General features: G+C 43.5%; 1 protein-coding gene across 1 annotated transcript in view; it reads left to right on the top strand.

The window, feature by feature from the left end:
* Nucleotides 1–9228, top strand: part of WDR4 (WD repeat domain 4) — a 22842-nt gene extending 13614 nt beyond the window's left edge. The window contains exons 8-11 of the mRNA XM_054064942.1: nt 1613–1677; nt 3749–3932; nt 4798–4867; nt 7695–9228. Coding sequence (XP_053920917.1) covers nt 1613–1677; nt 3749–3932; nt 4798–4867; nt 7695–7873 — 498 coding nt within the window. The 3' untranslated portion in view covers nt 7874–9228. The remainder of the gene's footprint in view (nt 1–1612; nt 1678–3748; nt 3933–4797; nt 4868–7694) is intronic.
* The last annotated feature ends 16793 nt before the right edge of the window (nt 9229–26021 follow it).

The following is a 26021-nucleotide window of genomic DNA, read 5'->3' on the forward strand; positions in this document are numbered from 1 at the left end:
CCATGTTAAACAGCTTCCTGGGTCCCAGTGCTAAATACAGGCTAACAACTTAGTGTTTCTGCAGAGCAGCAAGAGATTAGTCCATTCTGTTCCCAAGAGCTTTGAAACACAGCATCCTTTAGATAATGTTTTTTTATAAAGTGTTCCTCTTCTGTCCAAACAGGCAATTAAGTATGTGAGCAAAAAATGTCTGCATGCTATTGTGTTTGCTTTCCCCTCCATGAGATTGTGTCACACAATGGATTTTATTTTTTTATTGTGTGCTGGAGTTGCTCAGTGCAACCCTGGTTTTCAGCTATATTTATACCATTGATAAACTTTCTTTTCCTTAGTTTGTGTATCTTTTAGTAGTTGCATCATGTACTGTTGGCAAAATAGCTAGCTTCTGGTGTTAAACTTGCTGAGTTGGACGTTTGGAAGCTGTACAGTTTGTTTTGCTTTTCTACATTGATTGCAAAATTCTGAAACGAACCCCCAGACAATGTCTATGCATCAGCTGGTAGCTCAATGGATAAAACCCCGTGGTTACTTCCAAGTTCAACTTAAGCGGGTGAACCAGATGTTTTATCTAGCGAGCAGTGTCTCAATAGGGAAAGAGAACTGACAGCTCCAGGCTGGAAAGGGAGGGGTTAAAAGGAAAGAGGACTTGAGGATGCATCATGAAGATGCATTTCCTGCTGTAAAAAGCATAACTCACTGCTCTAGCAGAAAGGTTTTATTAATCAGAAGCAGTGGTGTTATCGTTACTTGCAAAATGTACTTAAGAGCCAGCCTTTTGCCTACATAGTTCTGTGTTTCACTTTATATAACAGACACTTTTGAAAAGGCACCCTAGGGCATCTTCTTGCAGTTTCTCTGCTCCTCCTAAGTTCTTACTTCCCACTCAAAGAGCCTCAAATCAGTTGTTATGTTTCAAGCAGTATGGTTTGTGCAGCAAAGATATTTCTCCGATTCCCTCCGAGTTAAACTATATGCACTCTAAACTGGGAGTGTGGTGTGTTTTTGGTTTTTTTTCTTGGTGGTGGTTGTGGGATTCCCCTCCTTTTTTTTTTTCTTTTTTAAAGTTAGGAAAATAGCCTTAGGGCAGTCTTGCCTTGTTCTTCAGAATGCTTCTGTTAAGCAGCATGGCTTCACCTCAGTGCAAGTTGAAAACAGAGACTACTCAGTAAGGATATTATCTATGCATCACTATCTTCTTTTTTTCTTTTTAATAAACATAGCAGCAGCTAATGGTTAGTGTTTATAATCTCTGAGCTGTGTGATATCCTGCCTGAGCTGGCTTCATGGTTTTGCCATTAGTATTGCAGCGAAGAATGTTTGAAGGTGGTATACTATTCCTTCATCTGTTAGTCTGTCAGTTAACAGTAGTTCACTAATACCTTTACTTTTGATCTCTGTTTGGATGTTTGTGAAAGAAGTGTAGAAAACGTCACATAACAGCAAAAGTACTGGTACAAAATTACACTTAACTGCAGTTTAAAGGTAATAATGTTGCTTACCTTGCTGTAATTTAAGACATCTGCTAAATTTTAAAGGCTGAGGGATGAGATCAAATGTGAATTATCTGCCCGTAAGTGTTCTTAACTTACAAGGATGTTTGTTTTCCCAATAGAAATACCCTGTGTCAAGAATAACCTACTGCTGTCATGGTGATTATGTTGCCATTCTATGTGACAGGTAAGAATAAAAATGAAATAAAGGCTAAAACCATCACAGCTCCTGCAACAGCAAGAGCGACTTTCCCTGTTGGCTGTCCTAACTTTCCCCTGCCCTGAAGTACTTGGAACTATGGATCTCTGAGTGTCTATGTTCACAGGGAGCCTCTCTTGATCTGAGTGCGGAGGTGGGTGCAAAGGTTACCTGGCTTAGTTATATTTTGCATGATTTGTGATGCCTTTCCCTCATGGGAGGAAGCACAAGGCTAGAACGCACAAGAATTCTGCTTGATGCACAGGATGCCTTCCTAAATTATTGCTCCTGACCTGTTTTGCTCACGGTGCTGTGGCAACAGATCAGTCAAACCTTTTCTTTGTCATCAAATCATATAATAGTTAGGGTTGGAAGGGACCTTAAAGATCATCCGGTTCCAACCCCCTTGCCATGGGCAGGGACATCCCACTAAATCAGGCTGCCAAAGGCCCCATCCAACCTGGCCTTGAACACCTCCAGGAATGGGGCATCCACAGCTTCCCTGGGCAACCTGTTTCAGTGTCTCACCACTCTCATGGTGAAGAAATTTTTCCTAGTGTCTAGTCTAATCTGCCTCTCTCCAGTTTATACCCATTCCACCTCGTCCTGTCACCACAAGCCTTTACGAATAGTCCCTCTCCAGCTTTCCTGTAGGCCCCCTTCAGGTACTGGAAGGTTGCTATAAGGTCTTCTGGGAACCTTCTCTTCTCCAGGCTGAACAAGCCCAACTCTCTCAGCCTGTCCTTGTATGGGAGGTGCTCCAGCCCTCCGATCATGTTTGTAGCCCTCCTCTGGACCCATTCCAACAGTTCCATATCCTTCTTACGTTGAGGATTCCAGAACTGGACACAGTATTCCAGATGAGGTCTCACAAGAGAGGAATAGAGGGGCTTCTGTTTAATGGGTTCAGCTGTTCTGTTTAAAACCACATTGTTGCTTCAGTTTTCTAAACATAAGCAGCTATGTTGACTTTTGGCTTCAAACTTATGTGTTTGTGTCAGGAGAAAGTATTCAGGAGCTGAAGGGCTCAAGCACTGAGGAACTTTACAAGATGGATTGGCAAGGGAATGTCTTGCAGGGACGGGCAAGCCCTCTTCCCCTCTCTTTGCACAGTACCCTAAGTCTGCCAAGGAAGCTGTTCTTGACAAAAGCTTGCCAAGAGCAAAGAGAGAGATTGCCAGAGCTGCCTGTACATTGGAATCAGCAGTCTATCACAGAATCTGCCCCCTCAGTGGACTTGCTCTTTGCTAGAAGGAGGAGTCTTAGCTGATTCCTGTCACGCCTTCCACATAGGTATCCAAACTTGCCTTGGAAGGGGAAGCCATGTCAGCTAAGGGCTGTGCCTGTGTCACTTAGCTGAGGGGCCATACCATGCTTTACCTCAGGCTTTTGTTTCCTTCTCCACAGCCCAGCATTTGTGAACAGTGCTGTCATGTGGACACCACTGGTAGGCGACTCAGGAGAGAGCCAAGGCTTCCTGCCTGGCACACTGGGGACCTTTCTGAAGGAGGTTAGGAAGCTCTGCACACAGAGGTCTGTGGCTGTCAGAGGAGTCAGTGATGACGGGAGAGGTGGAAATAGAGCATTGCCAGAGTCCTGTTCCTGCTCTTAATGGTTGAGGTTTCCCCTCCCTCTCGTTCCCTACTCCCCTCCCCAACGTGTAATTCCTTTCCTGTTTTATTTTGACTGGTGCTCAGCTCATTCATTTGAGTGAAGCCCTCTAGGCCAGTGTGCTATGATGCAACACTCCTTATATAAGTCCTCAGTAATCTTTATGAATTTCCCCTAACTACCTTTTCTTTTAAAGAAAAAAGCAGCCTTGACTACTTTTTCTTTCATGTAACACTTCTAAAACCAGTTGACATTTTTAGATATGTACAGCTTCTGCCTTGGATCATGTAAGCAAACTGCACTTGAAGTGCTAGGATATTTTTTACAATTCCTAATGACTTTGCTTTGGCTCTGTTTGGAATTAGAGGGAGTGTTTATAGTTTGCTGTACAAGTGATAGCTGTAGGTGGATTTGGTAATAATGGTAATTAAGTTTTTCCTCTCAAAAGTATTCCCACAGTCTACATCTTTCAGCTTGATGCTGTTGCCCAACAGCTAGTTTACAGACAGCAAATCTCCTTGAAACACAAAATTTGGGATATTGCATTTGAGGAAACAAGAGATCTATGGATTTTGCAGGAAGACAGAGAAGCTCCTCTTCAGTTGTACAGAGCATGTGATGAACAGTGGAAGGTAGATACTTTTGTTATGCTAACGTCCTGAATGTTATGTGTTGTCTTGAGGCTGTGGTAAAAATGGAGTAAACTATGTTCCATGAAAGCTAAGTGCATGTTTCTCTCTCTCTTGAGTGAGTAAAAGTCATGTAGATACACATCTCATTCTACTTCTTTCACCTGTGTATAACACAAAGCTGCTGAGAGTTTGTTATGAATACCAATCTCTTCTCTGGTGGGGCTGAGATCTGGCATATCAGGATCAAGCAGAGTGGTTGTCAACCATTGCCTGTGCTCTCTGTGTGCTACACTTTATTATTAAAAAAACCCAACCCCCCCAAAAACAAAATCCCTTTGTGGTTTGCTCAGGAGTGCTTTCCATGCAGCTTTCCCTATGCATGCATCTGAGGGATCTTTTGGGCATTCTGCAAGCATTAAGGGGATTTTTTTTCATCGAGAATGGGGAGTCAAATTTGAGAGATATTATCCAGTTCTCTGTGATAGCCCGTTAGGCATATAGAAATGTACTTGTTATTCTTGTTAAGTCCCCAGCTAATTATGATATAGTTGTGAAGTGGTTTTAAACGAAACTTCAAAGTATGTTCTTTAACTATTATGTGTTCCTTGTGATATTCCTTTTCCTCACAGATTAGTGACTGGGAATCAGTTTTCTTCAAACTGCAGAGCTTCCTCAGCAGAACATGAGAACTCAGGCCAGGCTTCTACAGCAGTCCTGGAAAAAAGGAGCCTAAAAGACATCACGGGGGGCTTACACTTGCTCTCTTTTCACTGTACTTGTTTGAGAGCGGTTGCATTTTTCATTGTGCTGTGAAACATGAGTTTATTATTTCTAAAATATCATGCTATGTTCCTTCTTTTCCCAGCCTGTAACCGATGATGAAGGATTACAGAAGATGTCAAAATACCTTCAAGACAACTGGGCTGTGTTCGAAGGTGAGAAATTGGGCCTGAAGGCCCAGGAAACGCGATTTTTACAGCTAAAGCATAAGATTCACAGTTCAAATCAGTTCAGCTGACTAAGTCACTTAATCTTTCTGTTTTCTCAGTTTCATCAGTCCATCTGGTACAAAAGTTAGTGTAGATCATGACGTATATTCAGATTACTGTTACGACAAAATGATGTAGGTATTTAAATCAGAATTATAGCATTATAGCTTTTTTACTTACAACCCCTTATCACAGGGATGTATCTAAATGCCCTATGACAGAGCTGCTGGAGTCTTTCTTACTGCTGTAATATCAAATACTGTTGTTTGTTATCTTGTCTTTTACCTGATCATGACTCTTTTATTGGAAGTACAATGGAGACAGGAAGAATGGAGTAGCCTTGGGAGGAGCAGCTTTGCTGTAAAAATGGGCAGTTTGGATCCACCATGGCAAGGCAGTTCAAGCAGAGCTTGCTGGGGCTGGAGGGTGTGATCCTAGATGGTATCACAGATAAGATTGATTGATTGGTTGCAGGGCTAGTTAATTTTATTCTTGATTTCTGCCCCACCTCCAGTCTCTGACAGAAAAGTAATATGTGGTTTACTAGCTCAGAAGCACCCTATGTTTCCAGGGGTTTTTTGTATTTAAAAAACACTCAACTTTATCAAGAAGCTGAAATTACAGTAGTGGTGGCTGCAGGGTAGAGAAGGGTTGTGGCATGTGCTAGTGGATGTCTCATTATATACTGAGAGTTGGTTAATTGAAGTTTTTCTCCTGTACTTTGCTGGGAGACTGGGAACCCGCTTTAAAAAAAGGTGTTACAATCCCCACTGGTCTTCTGGTCTGTTCTTGGTGGTCATATGTGAAAATAGAAGAGCTGCAGAAATGTGCAATAAAATGTAAAGTCTCCTTAATATCTAGTATTGGATGGTGTAGAGTGTAGCTGTCATTAGGCTGGTCATTAAGGTGTCATTAGGTTCGTATAGTCCTTGAAATCTAAGAGGAAGTCAGGTACTCCTTTGGAAGGAAGAGTTGTTTGCATGTAGATGATGCAGACTTGATAGTTACAGCCAGGCAGATAATTAGAAGTATGAGGTCTGAGTGAAAATGAGCAACAGAGAAGTAAAAAGAGCAGGCAAGGGAAGAAGTTCTGAGCGTAATTAGCCAATATAGCAAATTACTGTGCTATACAGTAGCTGGCTGCATCTGCAGCTGGGGAAGGAGTACTGCTCAGATGACAGAGTCTATTATTGTTAATTAGTAAGGGGAGGCTCACTTGATGAGCACTTATTCCAGTGCATAATTAGTGCTTGAAAAGGCAGTGCTTCTTTCTTAAAAGGTGGTTATTATGTTGTTTAAACCAGGTCTTAATGCCTGCATATTGTCCTTTTATAAACTTGTTCCACCCGATTGCTGATTCCATAGGATTTAAGACGTGCAGGTTAAATCTTAAACACATTAAACAGTTTGATGGTTTGTTATAAAAGATCCCAGAAAAATGTACAGCAAGATTTATTGCAGACTGATCAAGTAGAGAGTAGTGTGGGTATTCAAACTGAGGGCACACAATTTCTCCCAGGGTCAAAGGCCAACAAATTGGTTACTATGTGAGTGCAAGGCCCTGGAGGGTAAAAGCATGTGCTCTGCTGAGTGTCAGCAAGGGAGAGTTAGTTTGCTTGTCTATCAAGAAACAAGGTGATGCTGTACTTTACTGTGGAGTAGAACACTAGCTTCAGGATCAGATCCTAGCAAATACTGGATTTCCTTGCCTTTGCCCTTTAAAATCAATAATTTTTGGAACTGGGAAAAAGGGTAGGAATATGAAGAGAACTAGTGGTAACTATCTTTGTCAGGTACCATTCTAACACTTTTTAGGAACATAGACCTAGCCAACTGGTCTTCTTCTTTATTCTCTACAGAAACCATCTGGGGCTCTTTTTGGATAGTACTTAGTTCGCTGTTAAACTCATCTAAACGTACAGTCTTGGAGATGGTGTGGTGAATATTATGCTGAATTCACAGAAGATGTAGCAGCTGTTGGTGTAAATAATTAGGAATATGTGTGTGCTGTAACACATTACTGTTTGAAGTCTACTTCTTTGGGCTTCTCTTAAGTTAATGCTCTAGGAGATAAGTCAGCTAAGCACAGTTAGATAGCATATGACCTTTGCAATTCCTAAGTCTTGAGGAACAATTCAATTGGGATGTCTAGCAATGAGTTGCAACAGCAGTTATTTTAAAAACAGAATCCTTGAGGTTGGCAGGTGTTAACATGTAAACAGAGCCATGTGCCCTCTTTGGTTCCATATCAGGTGGTTGCCTCTCTCTGAATCGTTTAGCCTAAGAATGGAAGCTATGCTTGACTGTGTGAATGCAGGTTCTTACCAATGCAAGTCAGACTTACACAGTGTGAATTATAGAATGGTTTTGTGTTGGAAGGGACCTTAAAGATCATCCATTTCCAACCCCTCTGCCGTGCGCAGGGACACCTCCCACTGCATCAGGTTGCTCAAAGCCTCATCTAACCTGGCCTTGAACACCTCCAGGGATGAGGCATCCATGACTTCTCTGGGCCACCTGTTCCAGTGCCTCACCACCCTCACAGTAAAAGATTTCTTCCTAATATCTAATCTAAATCTCCCCTTTCAGCTTCAAACAGTTCCCCCTAGTCCTATCGCTGCACTCCCTGATAAGTGCTGATATTTAATAAAGTAGATAGGCCCACAGTAAATAATTTGAAATACCACAGTCTAGAATTACAGTACAGAAAGTAAATCATGAGACTGCAAGAGAACTAATGTTTGTGTTCTGCTCTTGTTTTGCTCCATTGCAGCTTTTGTTGGTGTGGAGAGCCACTACAACAGTCTCTACAAGGCTTCTTTTGACGACATGGACAGCTGCCTAGAGAGAACAGAGGAAAGAATACAGCAGAGAAAAAAGAAAAGGCAGGATCTGCAACATGGTTCAAATGGACAAACAAAAAAGATGAAGACTGAAGAATCATCACTATGACCCTGTTGTTAGTTGTAACTTTTTCCTTGCTGAAAGGAACTGTTATGACTGTGGACTGTTTTTAAATGTAAAATGAATTATTGAAGAAGACTGGTTTAAACTTTTATTCAGATTTAGGTTTTCAGGTAGCCTGATGCGGTCATATCCTACTTGCAGCAGTGAATATATTTACAATATGCCTAAGCTTCTAGCAGCGTTTAAGCTTTAGCAGTTCAGTCCTAGTAATCTCTAATGCATGATATGTGAATATTGGAGATCCTTGAAAAGGGATTTCTTTTTGCCTACTGTGCTCAGGCTTTCTTCTACAGGTGGAATTGAACTGCTTGAAGTTCATTTGCTCTTTTATTTGTTTCTTCTGGTTTGTTTTTAACTTAAAAGATCTGTTAGTTAATGTAACTGAATTAGTGTATGTGCCTATGGGAAAGGGAATGTAGCAAAATTCTTGCTGTATATGAAAGGTTTTAGCTGAGAATTTACCATCTCTGCTTTTACCCTTTACAGGTACCCTTTATGGTAGGGATTCTGCCTAGCTTGCAATCCATTACTTGTGGCATATTTTTATAAGAAGTAGTGCAGAAATAGATTTTTCACATTTGAAAGTAAAAGTAAAAAGTGTCAGTGAACTTTGTTACTGGAAGATCCTTCTCCTGCGATACGATCATAGGGTGTCTGTGAGAATGATTTGAGAGGCCTGTGAGCAAAACCTGGAGTGCATTCTGCTTCCCTCAACGAGAACTCTTTCTTGTTGCAATTAATCAAGAAATAAATCTTCTTTAAAAGTTATCAGTAAGAGCCTTATGGGATCACTTGTTGCTTCTTCATGGGGCAGAAGGTATGCATTCATCTACCAGATAGATACATTATATTCCACAGAGACATGATGTTATTTCATAAAACCAGCTGTAGAAATCTGTACAATCCATTAAAAGTATTGATAATTAGCCTATGAACAGCAAAGAGTTCTCAGTCTCTTTTTTTATATAGCTGTCCTCCTTGGAGTGTCTGGACACTTAGAATTTTTTCACTGAAATTCTAACTACACTAATGTGTAAGACATTGTTTTGATATAGCTGCTTTCGAAACTATTGGGTATTCATCAGAGAAGCAGAACTTGATACTTACGTCTGCTCAAAATTGCGGTCTTGTCTTTATTGTGTGTTCCAGAGGCCATGAGCCTTTCTCATGCTGTAGGATGTCACATGGATTTTCACATTCCTTCTGGCTGGAAGTGCTTCCTTAAAGACAGAGCATTGCATGCATTAGTACATAGCCAATCCTTTGCCTCCAGGGTCTGATTTCTCTCATTGATTTTTTTTAAAATAAAGAACCTTCTGTCCTGCAAATGTCTCCTTGAATGAAAACTGTGAAGCGTCAAGAGTGGTATTGTCTGTCCTGGTTAAAAAGTTCAATTCTGGCAGGAGCTGCCTCGGCATGAGTAAAATGTAAAGTAGTGTCTACTATGTTTGCAGTTGCATGACATAAGAATGCAGTATCGCGTCCACAAATATTGTGAACTTGTGTAGCAATTCAGCCCACTTGCTTCAGATCCTTAGTATGTGGATATTGGAGTATTTTGTTTGGGTATCACCTAATCAGTCAAGTGCTCCTGCATTAACGGTGGTCTTTGGGCAAAGGAGAAGGTGCTAGGTAGGTATATTTTGAGCTTGATGAAGAGCTTTACCCTCTCAGGTACAATAACCCTTTTATTAGAGAGTCTGTCCAGATAAAGAACCTGACTACATAATCTGGAGCAAACACTTCAGGGCTGATGCGGTTTTCTGTCTTTCAAGAGCTGTCCTGGTGGACTTGCTGTCTATCGTGGCAAAGAGCTGGCCTACCTTGGAGACCTGGCCCTGAGAGGGGGGTACTCTCTGGCCATTCTGAGTGCCTGAAGGCTCTTGTGCTACATGGAGTTCTTGCATTTTCCTAGGAGTTGGCTTGTGTGGTTTCTTGGTGAGGATCACTTTCTCATACATGTGTTACCCTCTCTGCTGTGGGAAGGTGGTGTCTGTCCTTAGCTACACTGTGCTGGAAGCGATTATTTCTGCAGTGCGTCATTGTGGGTGTGTACATATGTGATGTTTCCTCTATTTAGGTTGGGAAGGTGGTAAAAAGCTTAGACTTAAAAGCTCAGGTGCAGCCATGCAGCCCAGCTGCTTGATTTGCTAACAATTTGTAGGCTCTCCTTCTCCAGTGGAAAATGTTGAATGCCAGTAATGGAGCTCAACAGCAGATAGGCAAATTTCCTAGTATTTTGCCTACGTCCTGTATTGAATAGAAGCAAGGATTAAAACTCCCTCTAATTTCAGTCTTCTGAAGGGTAGTTTCATGTACAAGATGAAGCTGCTTGAGGTATCTGGGACAGTAAATACATCCATACAACACTGGTGATGCACGTTTTTCTTCGTCCTCAAGAGTGGATGAGAAATCACCATCTGAAGAGCTTGATATTATGGCTGGGAACGGTGACTTGGAGACTGAAATACCTGCTGTATGATGGTGGCTACTAAAACTATAGTTCTTGTATTCATCCAATTTTACAGAATCACAGAATCACACAAGGTTGGAAAGGACCCATTGGATCATCGAGTCCAACCGTTCCTAACACTCCCTAAACCATGTCCCTAAGTACTTCATCCACCCGTTCCTTAAACACCTCCAGGGAAGGCGACTCGACCACCTCCCTGGGCAGCCTGTTCCAGTACCCAATGACTCTTACTGTGAAGAATTTTTTTCTGATATCCAACCTGAACCTCCCCTGACGGAGCTTCAGGCCATTCCCTCTAGTCCTGTCCCCTGTCACTTGGGAGAAGAGGCCAGCTCCCTCCTCTCCACAACCTCCTTTCAGGTAGTTGTAGAGAGTAATAAGGTCTCCCCTCAGCCTCCTCTTCTCAAGGCTAAACAACCCCAGCTCTCTCAGCCGCTCCTCATAAGACTTGTTCTCCAGCCCCCTCACCAGCTTTGTTGCTCTTCTCTGGACACGCTCCAGAGCCTCAACATCCTTCTTGTGGTGAGGGGCCCAGAACTGAACACAGTATTCGAGGTGCGGTCTCACCAGTGCCGAGTACAGAGGGAGAATAACCTCCCTGGACCTGCTGGTGACCCCATTTCTGATACAAGCCAAGATGCCATTGGCCTTCTTGGCCACCTGGGCACACTGCTGGCTCATGTTCAGTCGGCTGTCAACCAGCACCCCCAGGTCCTTCTCTTCTGTGCAGCTCTCCAGCCATTCTTCCCCCAGTCTGTAGCGCTGCATAGGGTTGTTGTGCCCCAAGTGCAGGACCCGGCATTTGGTCTTGTTAAACCTCAAAGGAGCCCTAACCTTTTAGAGGGAGCCCTAGGGAAAGCTCTAAGGAAACTCCAGCCCCAGGGTGTAGCTTTGTGATTGTTCAGGTGAGGAGACTTGTAGTGCACAGATTCAGAAGTGTGATCTTACCAAACTAGACCAGTACTTGCTGCTTGTGAACAAGGCAGGACAGGAGGAAAAAGCTCCAACTAGCCTTTTTGCTAACTTTTGCTGAAGAAATTATTTGTAACTTGGCATGAAGCCTGCGGCTGCATGTAGCAAACTGCAAAATTTTTAAATGAATCTGTATCAGGAGTCTGTATTGGACCATTTTTCTTTTTGTTTCTTGTCACTGAACCATTATTTTATAGCCAGGTCATCTAAAATAATGAGGGCTGATCCGAAGAGTTGCTGCTGAATCTCTTCTCCAAGCATGGAAGAGTTGCAGGGATGCGGGAGTCTGTGAGCTTGTGGGGCTTTCCTGCAGGGGCTAACAGGGTTGGTCACCTATTCTCTGTGACACTCCTGCTCACTACAGCGGTGTCTGCTCAAGCCTGCCTTCTCTAGCAGCTTTAATGTTCAGTGTTACAAGTCCTTATGCGTAAACAGAACCATTTACTCACAGAGAAGGCAAATCTTTTCAGGATGACACTGATAACTGCTTTCAGTGCGTTGGTTGCAAATCCTATATGGGATTTTGGCACAAAGGCTGGTGTTACAATTCTAAAAGACAAGAGACTGCCTTGTTGGCAATTCCTGTCCCTGAAGGATATTTTTCTTAGAGCAGAATAGATCTCAGCAGTGATCTTCATGGGCTGTGGGGTACTCTTGTGATCCTTACCCTGATGTCTGTCCTGGAAGAAACCCAAAATTTCTTCCAACGCTTGAAGTCAGGACAGATTGTGGTGTGTGGGAGTAACATGAGATGTAGTATTTGGCAGACGATCAGGACCTTTTTGTTCTTTTTTTCTTGCAGATTTTTCTTTCCTATTCCATTTTGTGTTTCCTTTTCTGCACTCAGCGGTTCCTGAACTGAAGTTGTGAGGCAGTGTGTGAACTGCTTTGAAGGGGTCTGTGAAAAGTGATCAGAGGAAGGAAACTTGCTGGAAGGTCTAAGTCCAGTGTAGTTTAGCCCACACCTTGAATGGAAAATAGTTAGACATGCACAAACTGTTAAAAAGGGAGTGAATGCCATTGCTATAAAGAGTGAGACTACTTTCCTCTGCCTGGTATTTTAATTATTTATTTCTAGTGGTTAAACCCAATGGTGTTTGCTTGTGTCTATTTTCTGAACTTGAACGGAAGCAGGTATATGTGCCTGGCAAAAAGGGGATATGTCGCCTGGGGTGTAGTTCTAAAGCAGAACCAGGAACCCTCCAACCATTGTGAGGGGTATTTGTAGGCCATATAAGTTCAACCCACATGGTGCTGGACTACTTTTGTGGTGATTGTGTGACTCCCTCGCTTCTCTTGAGCACTGACAATCCAAGGAGCCTTTAAAAATGAAAGTAAGGAAAAAGTTGAAGCAATACTGAGTTTTTCCTCACCGTTTTAAACACAAGCATATGCTTCCTGGCTTTGTTGCTGGGGTTTCACTGAAATGCATTCAGCAGCGCATTGTTGAACAGAGTAATCTTTTATTTGTGGTAGTAGGAAGGAATCCTAATCAAACGCAGCCTAGTAGTATGCTTGAGAACAATCCTTAGATTTTTAACAAGACTTCAAAAGCAAATTTACTCCCTAAATGGAAATGTCTGTAAACAAAAATGTTCCTTTCTTTAAAAAAAGAAAAGATCCCCATACAATACAGTTGCTTTGCCTTCCAGATAATAAAAAGTTGCTGCCGATTTTGGTACACTCCAAAGACTGCTTCAGCTTTCTTTGCTCTTTGCTGAAATGTTTTGTATGAAGTGCTTTGATCTTAAAAGGAAAAGTCCTATGGCTTAACACTTAGTAGTTGTCCTTGCTACCGTCAGTCCTGGTGGGGTGGTGTGAATGAGGCCAGGATGACTCAGCTGAGTGTGGTAGTTCACAAATGAGAAAAATCAGGCTGGAAGTAATTTGTCAAAAGGATGAGCTGTAGAGGCTGGAAAGAAAAATGACTAGGGAATTCAACGGCTTTAGAGGCCAACAGAACTTAATTTCCTGTGTGTTTGCAGAAGTTATGTGCACCTCTGAACACAGGCTTCTGGAAAAGCCTGAAAGAAGTGGAAGAGCCTTTACTTCTACTCCTGAAGTGAGTTGTTGCTTCATACCACACATCAGCATTTTTTTACAGAGTGACATTCCGCACGTCCCCTTCCCTCAGTCAGGTCAAGGTCCGAGTAGAAATTCTGTGGGGACTGACGTGCCTCTGTAAGGGAAAGGAGCAGCTGAGGGATACACCGAGGGTGGCAAGGAGATAAAATGTCCCTGCAGAAGGCAGGAACCTGCTCATGAAGGCTGTGGCTGAGGGCAGACCTGTATTGCGGGTGGCAAGTTCTCACAAGTCAGTGCTGACTGACCTGTTGTGTGACTGCTTTGAGCAGAGGAGCAGGGTGCACTCATCCCCACCCCTGCAACTAAAACCAGGAATGCTCATGCTTTTTGCTCTGCACTATGCTTGGTTTTGTCTTTGCTTTCCTCCCTGGTGTCATCCTTCACTGTAGGCTGAACCGCCCGCTCTGACAGGGTCTGTGACAGCCGTGGGTAATTCTCCTCCTGGGCACCTTTGAGCACAAGCCCCATTTCAGTGCTAAGGTACTCAAGCAGAAATTTCACACTTGTGGGCAAATGGTGATTGCACAAGTCTCATGTGTAGCATATGACACTCGACAGGCATGTGGTGTTAAGGCTGAGATCCATCAGAGTTCATCTGCACATTGAGCTACCCTGGTTCTGGGTGCCTTGGAGGCTGGATCAGAGCTGTGAATAACCATTACACAGGTCTTGTGTTACCTGATGTTTTATATTATATTAATACTGGTATTAATAATATTAATACTAATTATTAATGGTATATAATTATAGAATTATATATAATTATTATTATTATTAATTATATTAATACTATTTCCCCTCCTCTACTGTTAAGAGGGGTAATGGATGTGTTCGCCCATGCATAAGACCGTTGTTCCTGGGTGTATAACTTGAAAATCTGGGAACAGCTACCCTCTATTTTTGAATTAGTACTTACAGTCTTGTGTCTCAGTGACTTTCAGCAGAGTTTATTGAACTCCATGGGACTGATATTCATTGGATATGGAAGTTAGGTACTGTTGGTTGTTTAATTCAACTTTTAATTGAAACAGTACGTGGTATCTAGGTGGATATAGTAACTCAAGAGAATCAGCATGAAGTAGAAGCAAATATGACTTTAACACAGTCCTGGAATCTTCCTGCTCCTAGCTTAAGGCTCAAGCTTGTGATAGAAAAGCTTTGTACACTCGCTCACTTGTCTGAAGTCAAACAGATTCACATCTGCAAGCACAATGTAGGACTTTCTTGCACACTGTCCACAGGGATACAAAGAAAAATGTAATGGCATCATCTGGAATCGAAATTTTAATTTGGGATCATCAGACCTAGTTGGGTTTTTAATATATATATATAAAACAAACAAATTAAAAAGTCAAACATTATTAGGAGACCCAAAGTGCTTTCTAATACAAAGTAAGGAGACCCTCACCTTGTATCGTATCTTGCTGTTATCCTTTGGCTTAAATATGGGAAGAGAACAACACCCATTAAACAGGTTGTGGCCTTTGCCCCTCTTGGTCGCCGTGAGGGGAGAAGAGGTTAGCCTAAATCCTGCGTGATAGCCAGGGAGTATTATATGGTGGTACTGTTGAGTTCTCTATGACTTGTGCTAAAGAAAATAGTACAGTGTAAGCAAGTAGCTGTCGCTGTTAATCCTTTCTGAAGTGGCTGTTGGGGAAAGGCGGTTATGAAACACAGTATTCAATGCGAAAAACACCAATTAAAACATCCATTTCAGCATTCCTTCTGTGCAAGTTTTTAGATGCATAGCTTGATTAACTGCCTTTACAGTTGTGATGTAACCCACCAGGGTTCTGTGCTTTTAAATAAGAACTGTGTTACTGTATTTTCTCATCAGCAAGTTGTCAAGATAGTGGCATCTGATACAAATTTTAGTTTTATGCAATGCTAGGTGTTTTGGATTTATCCATTGACTTTTCCCCTTTATAGTTGCAGTATTTCACATTGCAGTGCTTCCTTTGCTCCCTAACATTCAAAAGCTCGAGAAAGGTAGGGCCATCTATTTAAATAAAAAAACGTTGGTCTGACTTCTTCTCCTGTTTCCTGGTCTATGCAAGAATTTGTGTTATCTATGTAGTATTTAGATTTACCTGAAATAATAATTCATCATGGTATCTAAGGCCAAAAGTAATAAATAAACCAGTCATTAGAAAGTGAAGCTTCTTATCTTCAAGAAAATAATAATAATTGTAATCATTAGTCACTGTCTTAAGATCTGCATGTACTGCATTTCTGGAATACCTTACCGGGAAACCTTGTTTCACAAACAAGGTAGAACTGTTTTGCGTCAGGCAACTTCCAGGAAGAACAATTAAAATCAACTAGTAGTTCTCGGTTTTCCTGAAATTTCGTAGACGAGTTTCTTTAGAGAGAAGGATAGTCCCTACCTGCTTGTTTTAATACAAAGACATAGGAACGTCTGTCATTATGTCACAAAACTGAGTTTTCAACCTTTTCCCACACTTGCTTTCGTTAAAAAAATAAAAAACCCTTCCAAACCCAAAAAGTAGAAATAGGGAAAAAAGTACAAACAAGCCAACAACCCCATAAAAAAATTACCATGGAAGACCTCAGTGATCATCCCCTGCTGAGTGCAAAACCAGCAATATGAGATTTCAAATTGATTGTCAAAACCACTCATATCAAATCAGGGTCTGTCCTTTCTCTACATTCTGTGGTACAGCCAGGAGTAACTTTTAGCCATCTTGGGTTTTTGGTTTGATTTGGTTTTGTAATTCAGCACAGACAGGAGATGCAGTAAAGAGAAATCAAAAGAGAAAAATCTTCCTGAGTGTTTCACCTTTGCCACCATAGAAAGTCCTCTGCATAAAAGGTTAATGGCTTAAAATTCAAAGCATTGTTGGTCGGATGCTGCAGCTTGGGCAGCAGTTGGGTAGAGCAGCTCCATTGGATGTGTCAGGATTTGTCAGCATAGAAAAGCCGCTGCCACTGCATTTTTGCTTCCTGTTAATAGGCAATGGGTATATTCAGGAAGGTATGGAAAATGGGTTTGATAAATAAAAATGCAAGAGGATTTATCACCTTATCTGGTTTTTTTTATGCTTGCCTGGAAGCCCAACACGGCAACGTTATCTAGATAGTATAGGGAAAGTCCACACATTAATTAATAATAATTACAGTAATTCTTAGGAGGTTCCCAGTTCACTCACTGCCCTATGACCTCAACGTGGGGCTTTGCTGGCATCATGCAGTAGATGTCCTGTTTTCCTTCTTGCCTGCTTAGTGCCTCCCTGCACTGGCGCTTATCTTTCCCCATGCTGGTACCGAGATGGCAAAGTTGGGGGGACCCAGTCTGTTTCTGGTGCTCCTGCCACCTCTCCTTCTGGGAACGTGGCACAGCAAGAGCTGCTTCTTGCCTGATGGTCATGGAAGGGAGACTCAGGTGCGTGCTGTGGGATGCGGGATTGCATAAGCTATTGGAGCCTTATTTCTGGCTCTGCCTTTGACCTCATATACGCTCTCTTCTGCTCAATTCCCTTTCGCACATGCCACTTGTGCTTTAGTATAGCACCTGATGCTTCTGCTCTGGTCCGGATTCTGACATCTCATGTCGAGCTAACAGAAGTGGCAGGTATCAGGGTCTCCCTGCAGATGTCAGTGCCATAACGCAACCCACTGAGCAAGGTATGCACTTGCACCAACAAGTTGAATAATGAGAGACAGAGAATTCACTTTCCCATTAGGGTTCGCTGGGAAGGATCATTGCCTTCCCATTCCCACACTCACCCTTGATGGTTTGTGGAGAGATGCCATATCTTTCTTCCACATGCATAGTCAGGCTTGTATGCCTTGTGTGCATCTCAGCTCTTTCTGTAACCATCACTGAGGATCCAGTTGATCTTATTTGCCTGAGGAGTTAACGTGCACAAAGCCTATCGGTCAGCTTATTTAAAAACTGTGATTTTCAAAAAAAACCAAATTATTTTTTAAAACAAAAATAAAAATTGCATAGTAAAAATTGCAAGAGTTGAAGGGAGTCAGGAAACAATGCCGGCTTGTAAGGAATGAGCGACGTTGCAAGTGTAGCTGCTGATTCATTTCTGGGTGGGAGTTGTTAAGGCTGAGAAGGTATTTCACCACTCAGATGTTCAGTCCTTTTTGCTGCCCTGGGGAAGGGTGAGAAGGTGATCTGCTGCCCTTGCTGATCAGTTCCCCTTCATAACAGCAGGCCTGCAAGTGTGAGCCTGGCAAGGGCGAACACACCGGGATGTGCCAACAAGCTGAGGGAGTTGGCTGTGGGTGGCCATCACGAGAAAGCGGCGAGAAGGAAGTGTTGTGCCTATGGTTCTATCTTGCTTTTGCCATCTTTTCTTGCTCCTGAGTTGCTGGCAGCCAGACAGAGTCACCGGTGCTGATCCACCCCTGGCTGCCTCCAAGCCACCAGGGTGTTCTATGGAAGGATATGCCAGAAAAGCTGACCTGCACTCAGGCTTTACTGGCAGTGCTGCTTCTGAGCTGCTCTGCCGAGTTCACAGCACCGTGCTAGCTAAAGCTGCGCAGCCGCTACCCACACCCAGCTTACGCTGGGCCAATTCTCTGTTGGGACAGAGCAAGCTCCTGTCTGCCTGCAGCGTATCTCATGGACTCAGCCCACTCTGCTCTGGCTGAATGAGGTCCCTCAGGGCCTCAAACCAAAGGGAGCTTAGTTCTAGTGAACACCGACTACTTCTTTTTCACCCTGGCAGGGAGGAAGGTTGTTCCTTTTGGAAGAGGCACAGCTACACCACCCCTGGGGTGGCTGGTACTTTAATGAGCCCCTACTCACCCAGGAGGTGGTACAGTGGGTGAGCATCACCCCGCCATAGTGTTTCTGCCCTGCAATTGGGGCAGTAGTAGTCACTGATTTCCAGCCCACATGCCTGCATTTAAGCAAGTACATCCTTATTTACCAGAAAAGTCTTCCCTGGGGAGGGTAAAGGCACCCTGGTTTTTGCCCCAGTGTGCTTTGTTTTGTCCCTATGAATTTAATGGGCTCTTTGCACTTAGCTGAGCTGAGCACAGTGTTCCCAACTCAGCTCATCCACTTACAATAAAATTATGTCATTCAGGAGGAAAGCTTATCTAAATTATCTTGATTTAGAATCAGCAGATAAGCTGAACGTGCGTGAGTAACACAAGGCCTAACAAGATCTTGGAGGGGAAGGAAAAGTCTTTCTGGATTCAAGCTTTCAGCCAAGCTCCTGAGAAGCGATCGCCTCTGTACAGTATGATCTAGCATGCTTCTGTCTGGGTGTAGAGGAGCTGCATCAGCCTCTGTATGTGCTGTCATGGGTTGGATTGGTGCAATCAGCAACTCCTTCCTGAGCTGTGGCAGAAGAAACACGCTGTGACCGTCACTGCCACAAACCAAGCAAGAAAATTCAGCTAAAAAAATGCAAATGGGTTTGTTCTGGCAACCTCATTTTGGAGAAATGTAATTAGTGTTTTACTAATTGGATTCTGCATCCCTATGACTTTCCTGACTTCTCTCTCAGATCTCTTGGTAATCAAAGGTGGCACCAGTGCTGTGTTTGCACACAGATGTTAATGGGTAGGACGACTTTGTTCACAAAGGCTTGTAGTGACAGGATGAGGGGGAACGGGTATAAACTGGAGAGGGGCAGATTTAGACTGGACATAAGGAGGAATTTCTTCACGATGAGAGTGCTGAGGCACTGGCACAGGTTGCCCAGGGAAGCTGTGGCTGCCCCATCCCTGGAGGTGTTCAAGGCCAGGCTGGATGGGGCCTTGGGGAACCTGACATAGTGGGAGGTGTCCCTGCCCATGGCAGGGGGGTTGTGACTAGATGATCTTTAAGGTCCTTTCCAATTCAAACCATTCTATGATTCTATGACTAACATGAGGAACAAGGGTGGGCAGAGGAATCTGCTCCTTCCAATGCCTGCCATGCTGCAGAACATTCAGTATCATCAGAGCACTGCCATCATCTGCTCAGTCATCCTAGGGTGTGTATTGCAAAAACTTTTTTTCCTTCCTCTTATTATTTCAATTAATTTATATCCCAGCTGTTGTGGTTTGAGTGGCTGTGCAGCTCGCTTGTCCTGGGGAGCTGGACCCTATGAGTGGCTGATGTGCAAGAATCATAATCTTGGCAGAGATGTTTGAAGCGATCAGGGATTTTTACAGACATATGATAGTTACAAAATTTGTTTATCACCAGCACCATGTAGTCACTGAGAATAGTGGTTGTTACCATCCCCACCCTGCTAACTCTTTAAAGTATCAGAAAATGTTAAAAAATTGCCTAATTTTCTTCTCTAATCCCTCTTCAGTTCTTCAACACATTGGTTGTGCATTTGGGAGAGAAGAGAATTACGTGGGTGTTATCTAAGGGATTTCAATGTGTATTGTGAAAGGATGATGAAAGGGCCTGCTTGGTGCAGCACCTTCCGAAGATGAAGAATCTTTTCAAATGATTAGTCCCCTTCACCTATGAAAAGGCAGGCATCATTAATATTTTGTACTGTAAGTACCAGCATGAAAAGAAATGTCAGGCTTCTATACGTTTTCTTCTTATTATGCTGCTTTTATGTACATGAGAACACATTCAGATGGGCTAAAAGGGAGTTTCTAAAAGGAGTAGATAATAATATAATTCTAAAAAATGAGACACTGAAGAAGATAAAAGGTTTCAGATTTGAGGATATGGGAAATGGATGGAGCCAATGCAAGCTAACGAATTCAGTTTTGGGGCAGAAGAGGTTGTAATCATGTCTGATATAAGCGCTACAGTCATCATGCAGCATAAAATGGCACAACTGTCAGGCCTGCACAGCTGCCATTCTTGCTTGCTCTCAACACTTACTTGGAATTTTTTTTAATGAGGCCCATATGCAAATTTGTATGCAAATCCAACTGACAAACCTACTTGGTTAAATGGTGTATTGCAACTTGAAAAACATACGGATGGCATGAAGGAGGTTAGCTCCTGTGTCCAGTTGAACAGTGTTTCTTGTTTTCTGCATTGGTTACTTGGCGTTAGTCTCCAGCACTTTGCTCCTTAGTCAGGGCCAGCACGGTCCTCAGTATTAGTCTTTACACACAAAGCCCATGTAAGGGGTGCCAATGTCCTATCTTCCTCCACCTTTGTAGTGCTAGCTCTTATTTCCACTGCTGTGGGATGTGCACGTTGCGTGGATTCCATGCAACAGGAGGTCCTCAGCACGGATTCCACTGCCTTTCCCAAGCCTGATATCCCCTAAGGTTTTCAGCCGCAGTGACAGAGCAGACGTGTGCAGCTTCAAATCAGGAACCCCTTCCACCTCCAGGAATGCTGGGGAGTGAAGCTGAGACCATGGGGTGCCGGTTTTGAGAGTGCCAAGTTCGCTCTTCATTTTTTGTATGGCTTCCCTGCTGTGGGATGTAACCCTGCCCTAACAGCTGCCAGCTTCCCTATGTGTTAGTGTCGACAGCAAGGTGACAGCGGTGCTCCCATCCTTAGCGGTATCATGCCTTGGTCATTGCCATGTCTACCAATGAAACAAGGGTGAGCTGTGCTACCATGGTGCTTTAAGTGGAGGTGGCCTTGCTGGGAGAGCAGATTGGAGCATGAGCTCATTTTCTTGCATACCAAAATGCTCCTGCTGTTCTCTGAGGGAAACAAAAGGGTTTGGCCTCTGAACATCTTCTAGTGCCTACCATGATATCTCCTCTGGGCAAGGAAGGAATGGGGAATCCTACAGCACAGAGCATCAGCGGCTATGCTGCTTGTTACCTGGTGATAAAAATACAGCAGCAGTTGGATAGTAGAGTAAGGGCAGTATGTGCTCACATACCTAGAGCTAATCCAGGCACTTTTGTCTGCTCTTGGCTACCCAGCTTGCTTTAAGAGAAGCTAATTTTCCAAGCAACTAATGGGAAGCACTTCCCTGCAGCTTCAGGAAGACTGCACTGTGTAAATGTGCATCCCTGTTACAACTTACGGTGGTGAAACTTAACTTTTTACTGAGTTCTAAGCAAGGCGGGGCTCAAGAAAAGTAATAATCAAGCAACCCCCATCTTGGAAACAGGCTTTGACTTTTACTCTACTGTATAGAGAGCAAGTCCTGCCCTGCAGCGCAGTGCAGGATTCACCTGTTTTTTGAACAAATGTCCCAGAGGTCATTATTCTCTTTTACAGTCTGTAAACATTGTTCTTACTCTGCAGACTTTGAGTTCCTCCTGCACGCCACCAAATCCCCCTCTGTGTACAATGTGTCTTTCAAGATAATTATTGGTTCCCTAGTTAAATTTTAATAACCAGGATGAGAGAAGACCTTTGTCCTAGACATAATTTCATAGGTGTTATAAGGTTATTAGACTGGAAATAATGAATTTAATTTCAGTTTTGAATAAAGTAAGCCTCCAGAGTTAACCTGCATAACCGAGGTTTGAAAGAAAGAGTTCTACTATACTAACTAGTGCAAACTTTTTATATAAACCATCTGGTAGCTTTTTCAATTTAATTTTATGTATTTTAATGGAAAAGGCACATGTTGAGCCTTGATTCTGTGGAACACCTAAATGAAGCTGTATGAATGCCCGTAATTAGGGCAATTCAAAACTGTGGGTGCCACTATCTGAGCATTCACAATTTTCCTTTAGTCAAATTAGTTAAATAAATACATAAATAAAATAAGATGAAGGCATAGGGATGCAGTTCTGCTGCTTTTCACATGTATTTGCCAGCGGATGAAGCTGGATGACCTATCACAACGCAGCCTCTCATGAAGTTGCTTAGCACTGTGCAGAGATCGAACAGCAGCTGATGCTTTCTGCATGGGTAGAAACACAACATGAAGAACAGGTCAATGACTAAATCACCATCTGGGGTGAATAAATGAAATGTCTGGTAAGATAAAATGGAAGACTTTATTTAAAGAGGAAATTCCTGTACTCTTAGTCCACTGAAGTCATATAAACCTGGATCTCCCTGGATGCAGGCTGCCATCCAAATGAAGACAAAACTCACTGCCTTTCTCTGGCAGAGTGTGGTAAGCCTCCGCCAGCCCTGGATGACGCAGCCTTGGCTCACCTTCCCTAAAATGAGTGGCGTGTCCTCTGTAGGCAAAGGAACTAGGATGAGTCATTGCAGCTGGAGATCTGCCTTTGGCAATGCACACGGTAGCCAGCATGACAAGGAGGATCAAAGTCTCGAGTGAGGGGAAAGAAAAAATACAGCCTGGAAAAAATGAAATTGTCATTTACAACATGCACATCACCCTGGTGAACTTTCTGAAGTACACAGTGTTTTACAGTAGTTATCCTATAACCTTTAGGAACATATTTTTTCAGCTCTTCCCCAAGATAAGTGGCTATCTCCCTGCAGCTGAACCCAGTGGCTAGTCCTGACTGCTCCGTGTGAGTCTGGATGCCTTGGACAGTGCTGGGAAGCAGTGGGGAACAGCTGCCAGTGGGGACGGAGGCACCAAACTCCTGGTGCAAGTGAGGTTTTTGCCACCAGTGTCCATCCTGGGCTCTTGCCTCCTTTCTGGGGTGTGCTGGCTTTCTCTAAGGTGCAAGGCACTTACCTGCTGCCCACGCATCTCCCCCAGCCTGCTCCCCCATCCTCTGCCGGCTGCCATCCTCTGCAGGGCCCAAGGGAAATGGAAGAGGGATTCTAGCCATGGTCATCAGCCACTGTGTCTTCGCTTGTATGTTAAAGTCAAATTGGGCAGGTTGTTTCAAAGCAGGGCAAGGAAACGTGGTGGAAAACATTCAAATAGGGACATTGTGGGTTTGTATCTTTCAAGGATAACTTTGCCTGAAATTAATAACATTTTTTGAAAGGGAAGTAACAGCTCAAGAAAGAAGCAACATGAAACCATTTCTCTGAATGTGCATTTCATTTATCTGAGGACTTTTTAGTGAAGAAAATGAAATTTCAAGCTTTCAAGTTAGTGTAAAAAATTTGTGGGGGCAAAGAGGAAGTGAGGAATTTGCTCATCAAACTGGAAAACCTTATTCCTGAAACATTTATTCCTGAAGCTGTGTGGTTGTCTGAAGCTTTTCCCCACTGCTCCTCTCCTTACCTTCATTTATGAACCTGGATAGCTACAGGGGTAGACGTGGCTGTGGAGGAAGGCTGGCAGCCAAGAAACTCCCATGGAGATCTGGAGGAGTTCTGCTCCTTCTTTCCTCACCACTTCATCCTGGTGTGGAGCTGCTAGGACACCAGTGAGATTGGTACCATTGGCGAGAGCTGTGTTGCCACCATCCAGCACTGTCTGGGCTGCTGCTGAACTGCCAAGCATGGCATGGACAATGGCTCTGCTGCACCGTGGACTTACCAGAGCCACAGACCCACTTGTAGGCTATGTTCATAATTAAACTACAAGAGGGGATTTCAGCCTCCAGTGCCATTTTACACGGCCTCAAATAGGAATGCCTTACAAGGAGGTTTTTGTGTAACAGAAAGCCTGGCTGATCCCCAGGCACTGTCTGCAGCAGTGTGTAAACCTGGCCTCTACATTTCGTGGAGTCACAGAATCACAGAATTGTTGGGGTTGGAAGGGACCTCTGGAGATCATGTAGTCCAACCTCCTGCTAAAGCAGGTTCACCTGGAACTGGTTGCACAGGAAAGTGTCCTGGTGGGTTCCAGCACTCCGTCACCCTCAGAGTAAAGAAATTTTTCCTCATGTTCAGGTGGAATTTCTTGTGTTCTGATTCATGCCCATTGGTCCTTGTTCTGTCACTGGGCACTACTGAGAAGAATCTGACCCCATTGTCTTGACACTCACCCTTTAGGTACTGATAAGCATTGATAAGATCCCCTCTCAGACCTCTCCTCTCCAGGCTAAACAGACCCAGATCTCTCAGCCTTTCCTCCTAAGAGAGATGTTCCAGTTCTCTAACTATCTTTGTGGCCCTCTGCTGATCTCTCCCTAGCATCCTCGTGGTCTTTACTTTGCTAGTCATCTGTATTACGTTGAAGCCTTTGCAATGCTGGCTGCTGAGGGAGGCTGTAGCTGGGCACAAGAGCCACAGTGGTCAGAGCCAAACTTGTTCATCACCTATAGTCCTTTGTGGGGAGACATTTTCACCTCACAAATGTGGGGAATGGAGGAAGTCAGGCAGCACATGAACAGCCAGAGATACCACACCTGGAGCAAGCCGTACACAGCTGGCTAGGAAAGACTTAAAGAAATCCCATGATATCTGAGCCTGAAAAATTATAAGGGGATGCTATGCCCCCATACCATGCAGTGAAGTGGTTTCCAATTCCTCTGACTGGGCATGCTCTCCTGTTTTAGATCAGGTCATGGACAGATCTGGATCTGCCTTTCCACTGAGATGCACGCATATCTAATGGTTTATAGCTTGGTTGTCACTACAAAACCCATTTGTTACGGGTGCTTTAGGACATGCTTGTGTGTTATAGGGTGTCTGCAGAGCCCAGAAGATCTCTGGTGGCATGAGCGCTGTAGGCAGAATCTGACTTGCAGGGGTTAACCAGGGGAACTATTAACTCAGCATGCTAGAAGGCATGGCTTGGGCACAGAGATTTGAGGAGGATTTAAATGATTTTGTGTAAATTTTCTTCTTGTGTTTTTCAGCCTGGAGCACATCTCAGCTGTCCTGAGCCCAGAACACTATCAATAGGCGGAGAGCAAGCTCTTTTCATGTAGGAAGAAATAGAGCTGTTCCAAGTCCTTGTCACCTTGGAGCTGTCTTTAGGGCAGAGGATCTGCTGGGCCTGTCAGCCAGGCAGTAAGCATGCTTCCAGATAGTTTGAAAACCAGATTTTTTCCTTCGAGAAATTATAGCAATTGTTGGCTGTGACAAGACTAATCTACACTTTCCAAACCCTCCTGGTTCTAAATTTGTCTTACAACAGAGCCAAGAGAATATTATAAAAGTATCTATGGATGATGGACATTTTGTGTTTGTGCATGTGCCTGAGTACACCTGTAATTCGTGATTACATGCCAAAATAGCCAGAAAGCTTTTTTTGCTGTGTGTGAGATTGTGAAACATCTGGCTTCCCACTAGCAAAGAGCCAAGTCTGCTACAACACGATCAGAGAGAAAGAGATATTTGACTTGTCAGTTACAGCTTCTTCATTTATGAGAACACTTAATAAGTGGGTTTTGGCTAGAAGTTTTTACGAAGAAGGATTTTCTGAGCATAGTATTTCTTGGTTCTTGCAGAGAGGAGCATTTTACGTCTGAATACTGCAAAGTGCTTTTCACAGGTGGATCTCTGAAAGGAGAGGGAAGCCCTGGCTTGGTGACTTGCCTCAGCTGGTACTTGGAGCAAGTGGCAGAGCTAAGTCTGTTCTTAAGACTTACCGGTTTCTTGTGCTATCGTAGCATCTACAGACAGACCAGGACTCCACAATGCCAGTTTTTCAGAGTACAAACTTCTGCCTAGGCACTCCCCTGGAGAGCTGAGACAACGGAGAGATCATCCAGCACATGACCATGTTGCCCAGAAAAGCAGCATCCAAGCAGTTGTAAACACACTTTAGGAAGTCTTTGCTTCACTTTGCCTGCACTAACAGCCTTAGTTGCCAGGGTGCTGTGTGGCAGAGGGTTATACATACAGAGGGGTGGCTCAGGAGGGCAGAACCTACCTGGTGTTCTCTGGAACACAGCCTGGAG

The sequence above is a fragment of the Cuculus canorus genome, chromosome 1, assembly GCF_017976375.1.
Source record: "Cuculus canorus isolate bCucCan1 chromosome 1, bCucCan1.pri, whole genome shotgun sequence".
Lineage (NCBI taxonomy): Eukaryota > Metazoa > Chordata > Aves > Cuculiformes > Cuculidae > Cuculus > Cuculus canorus.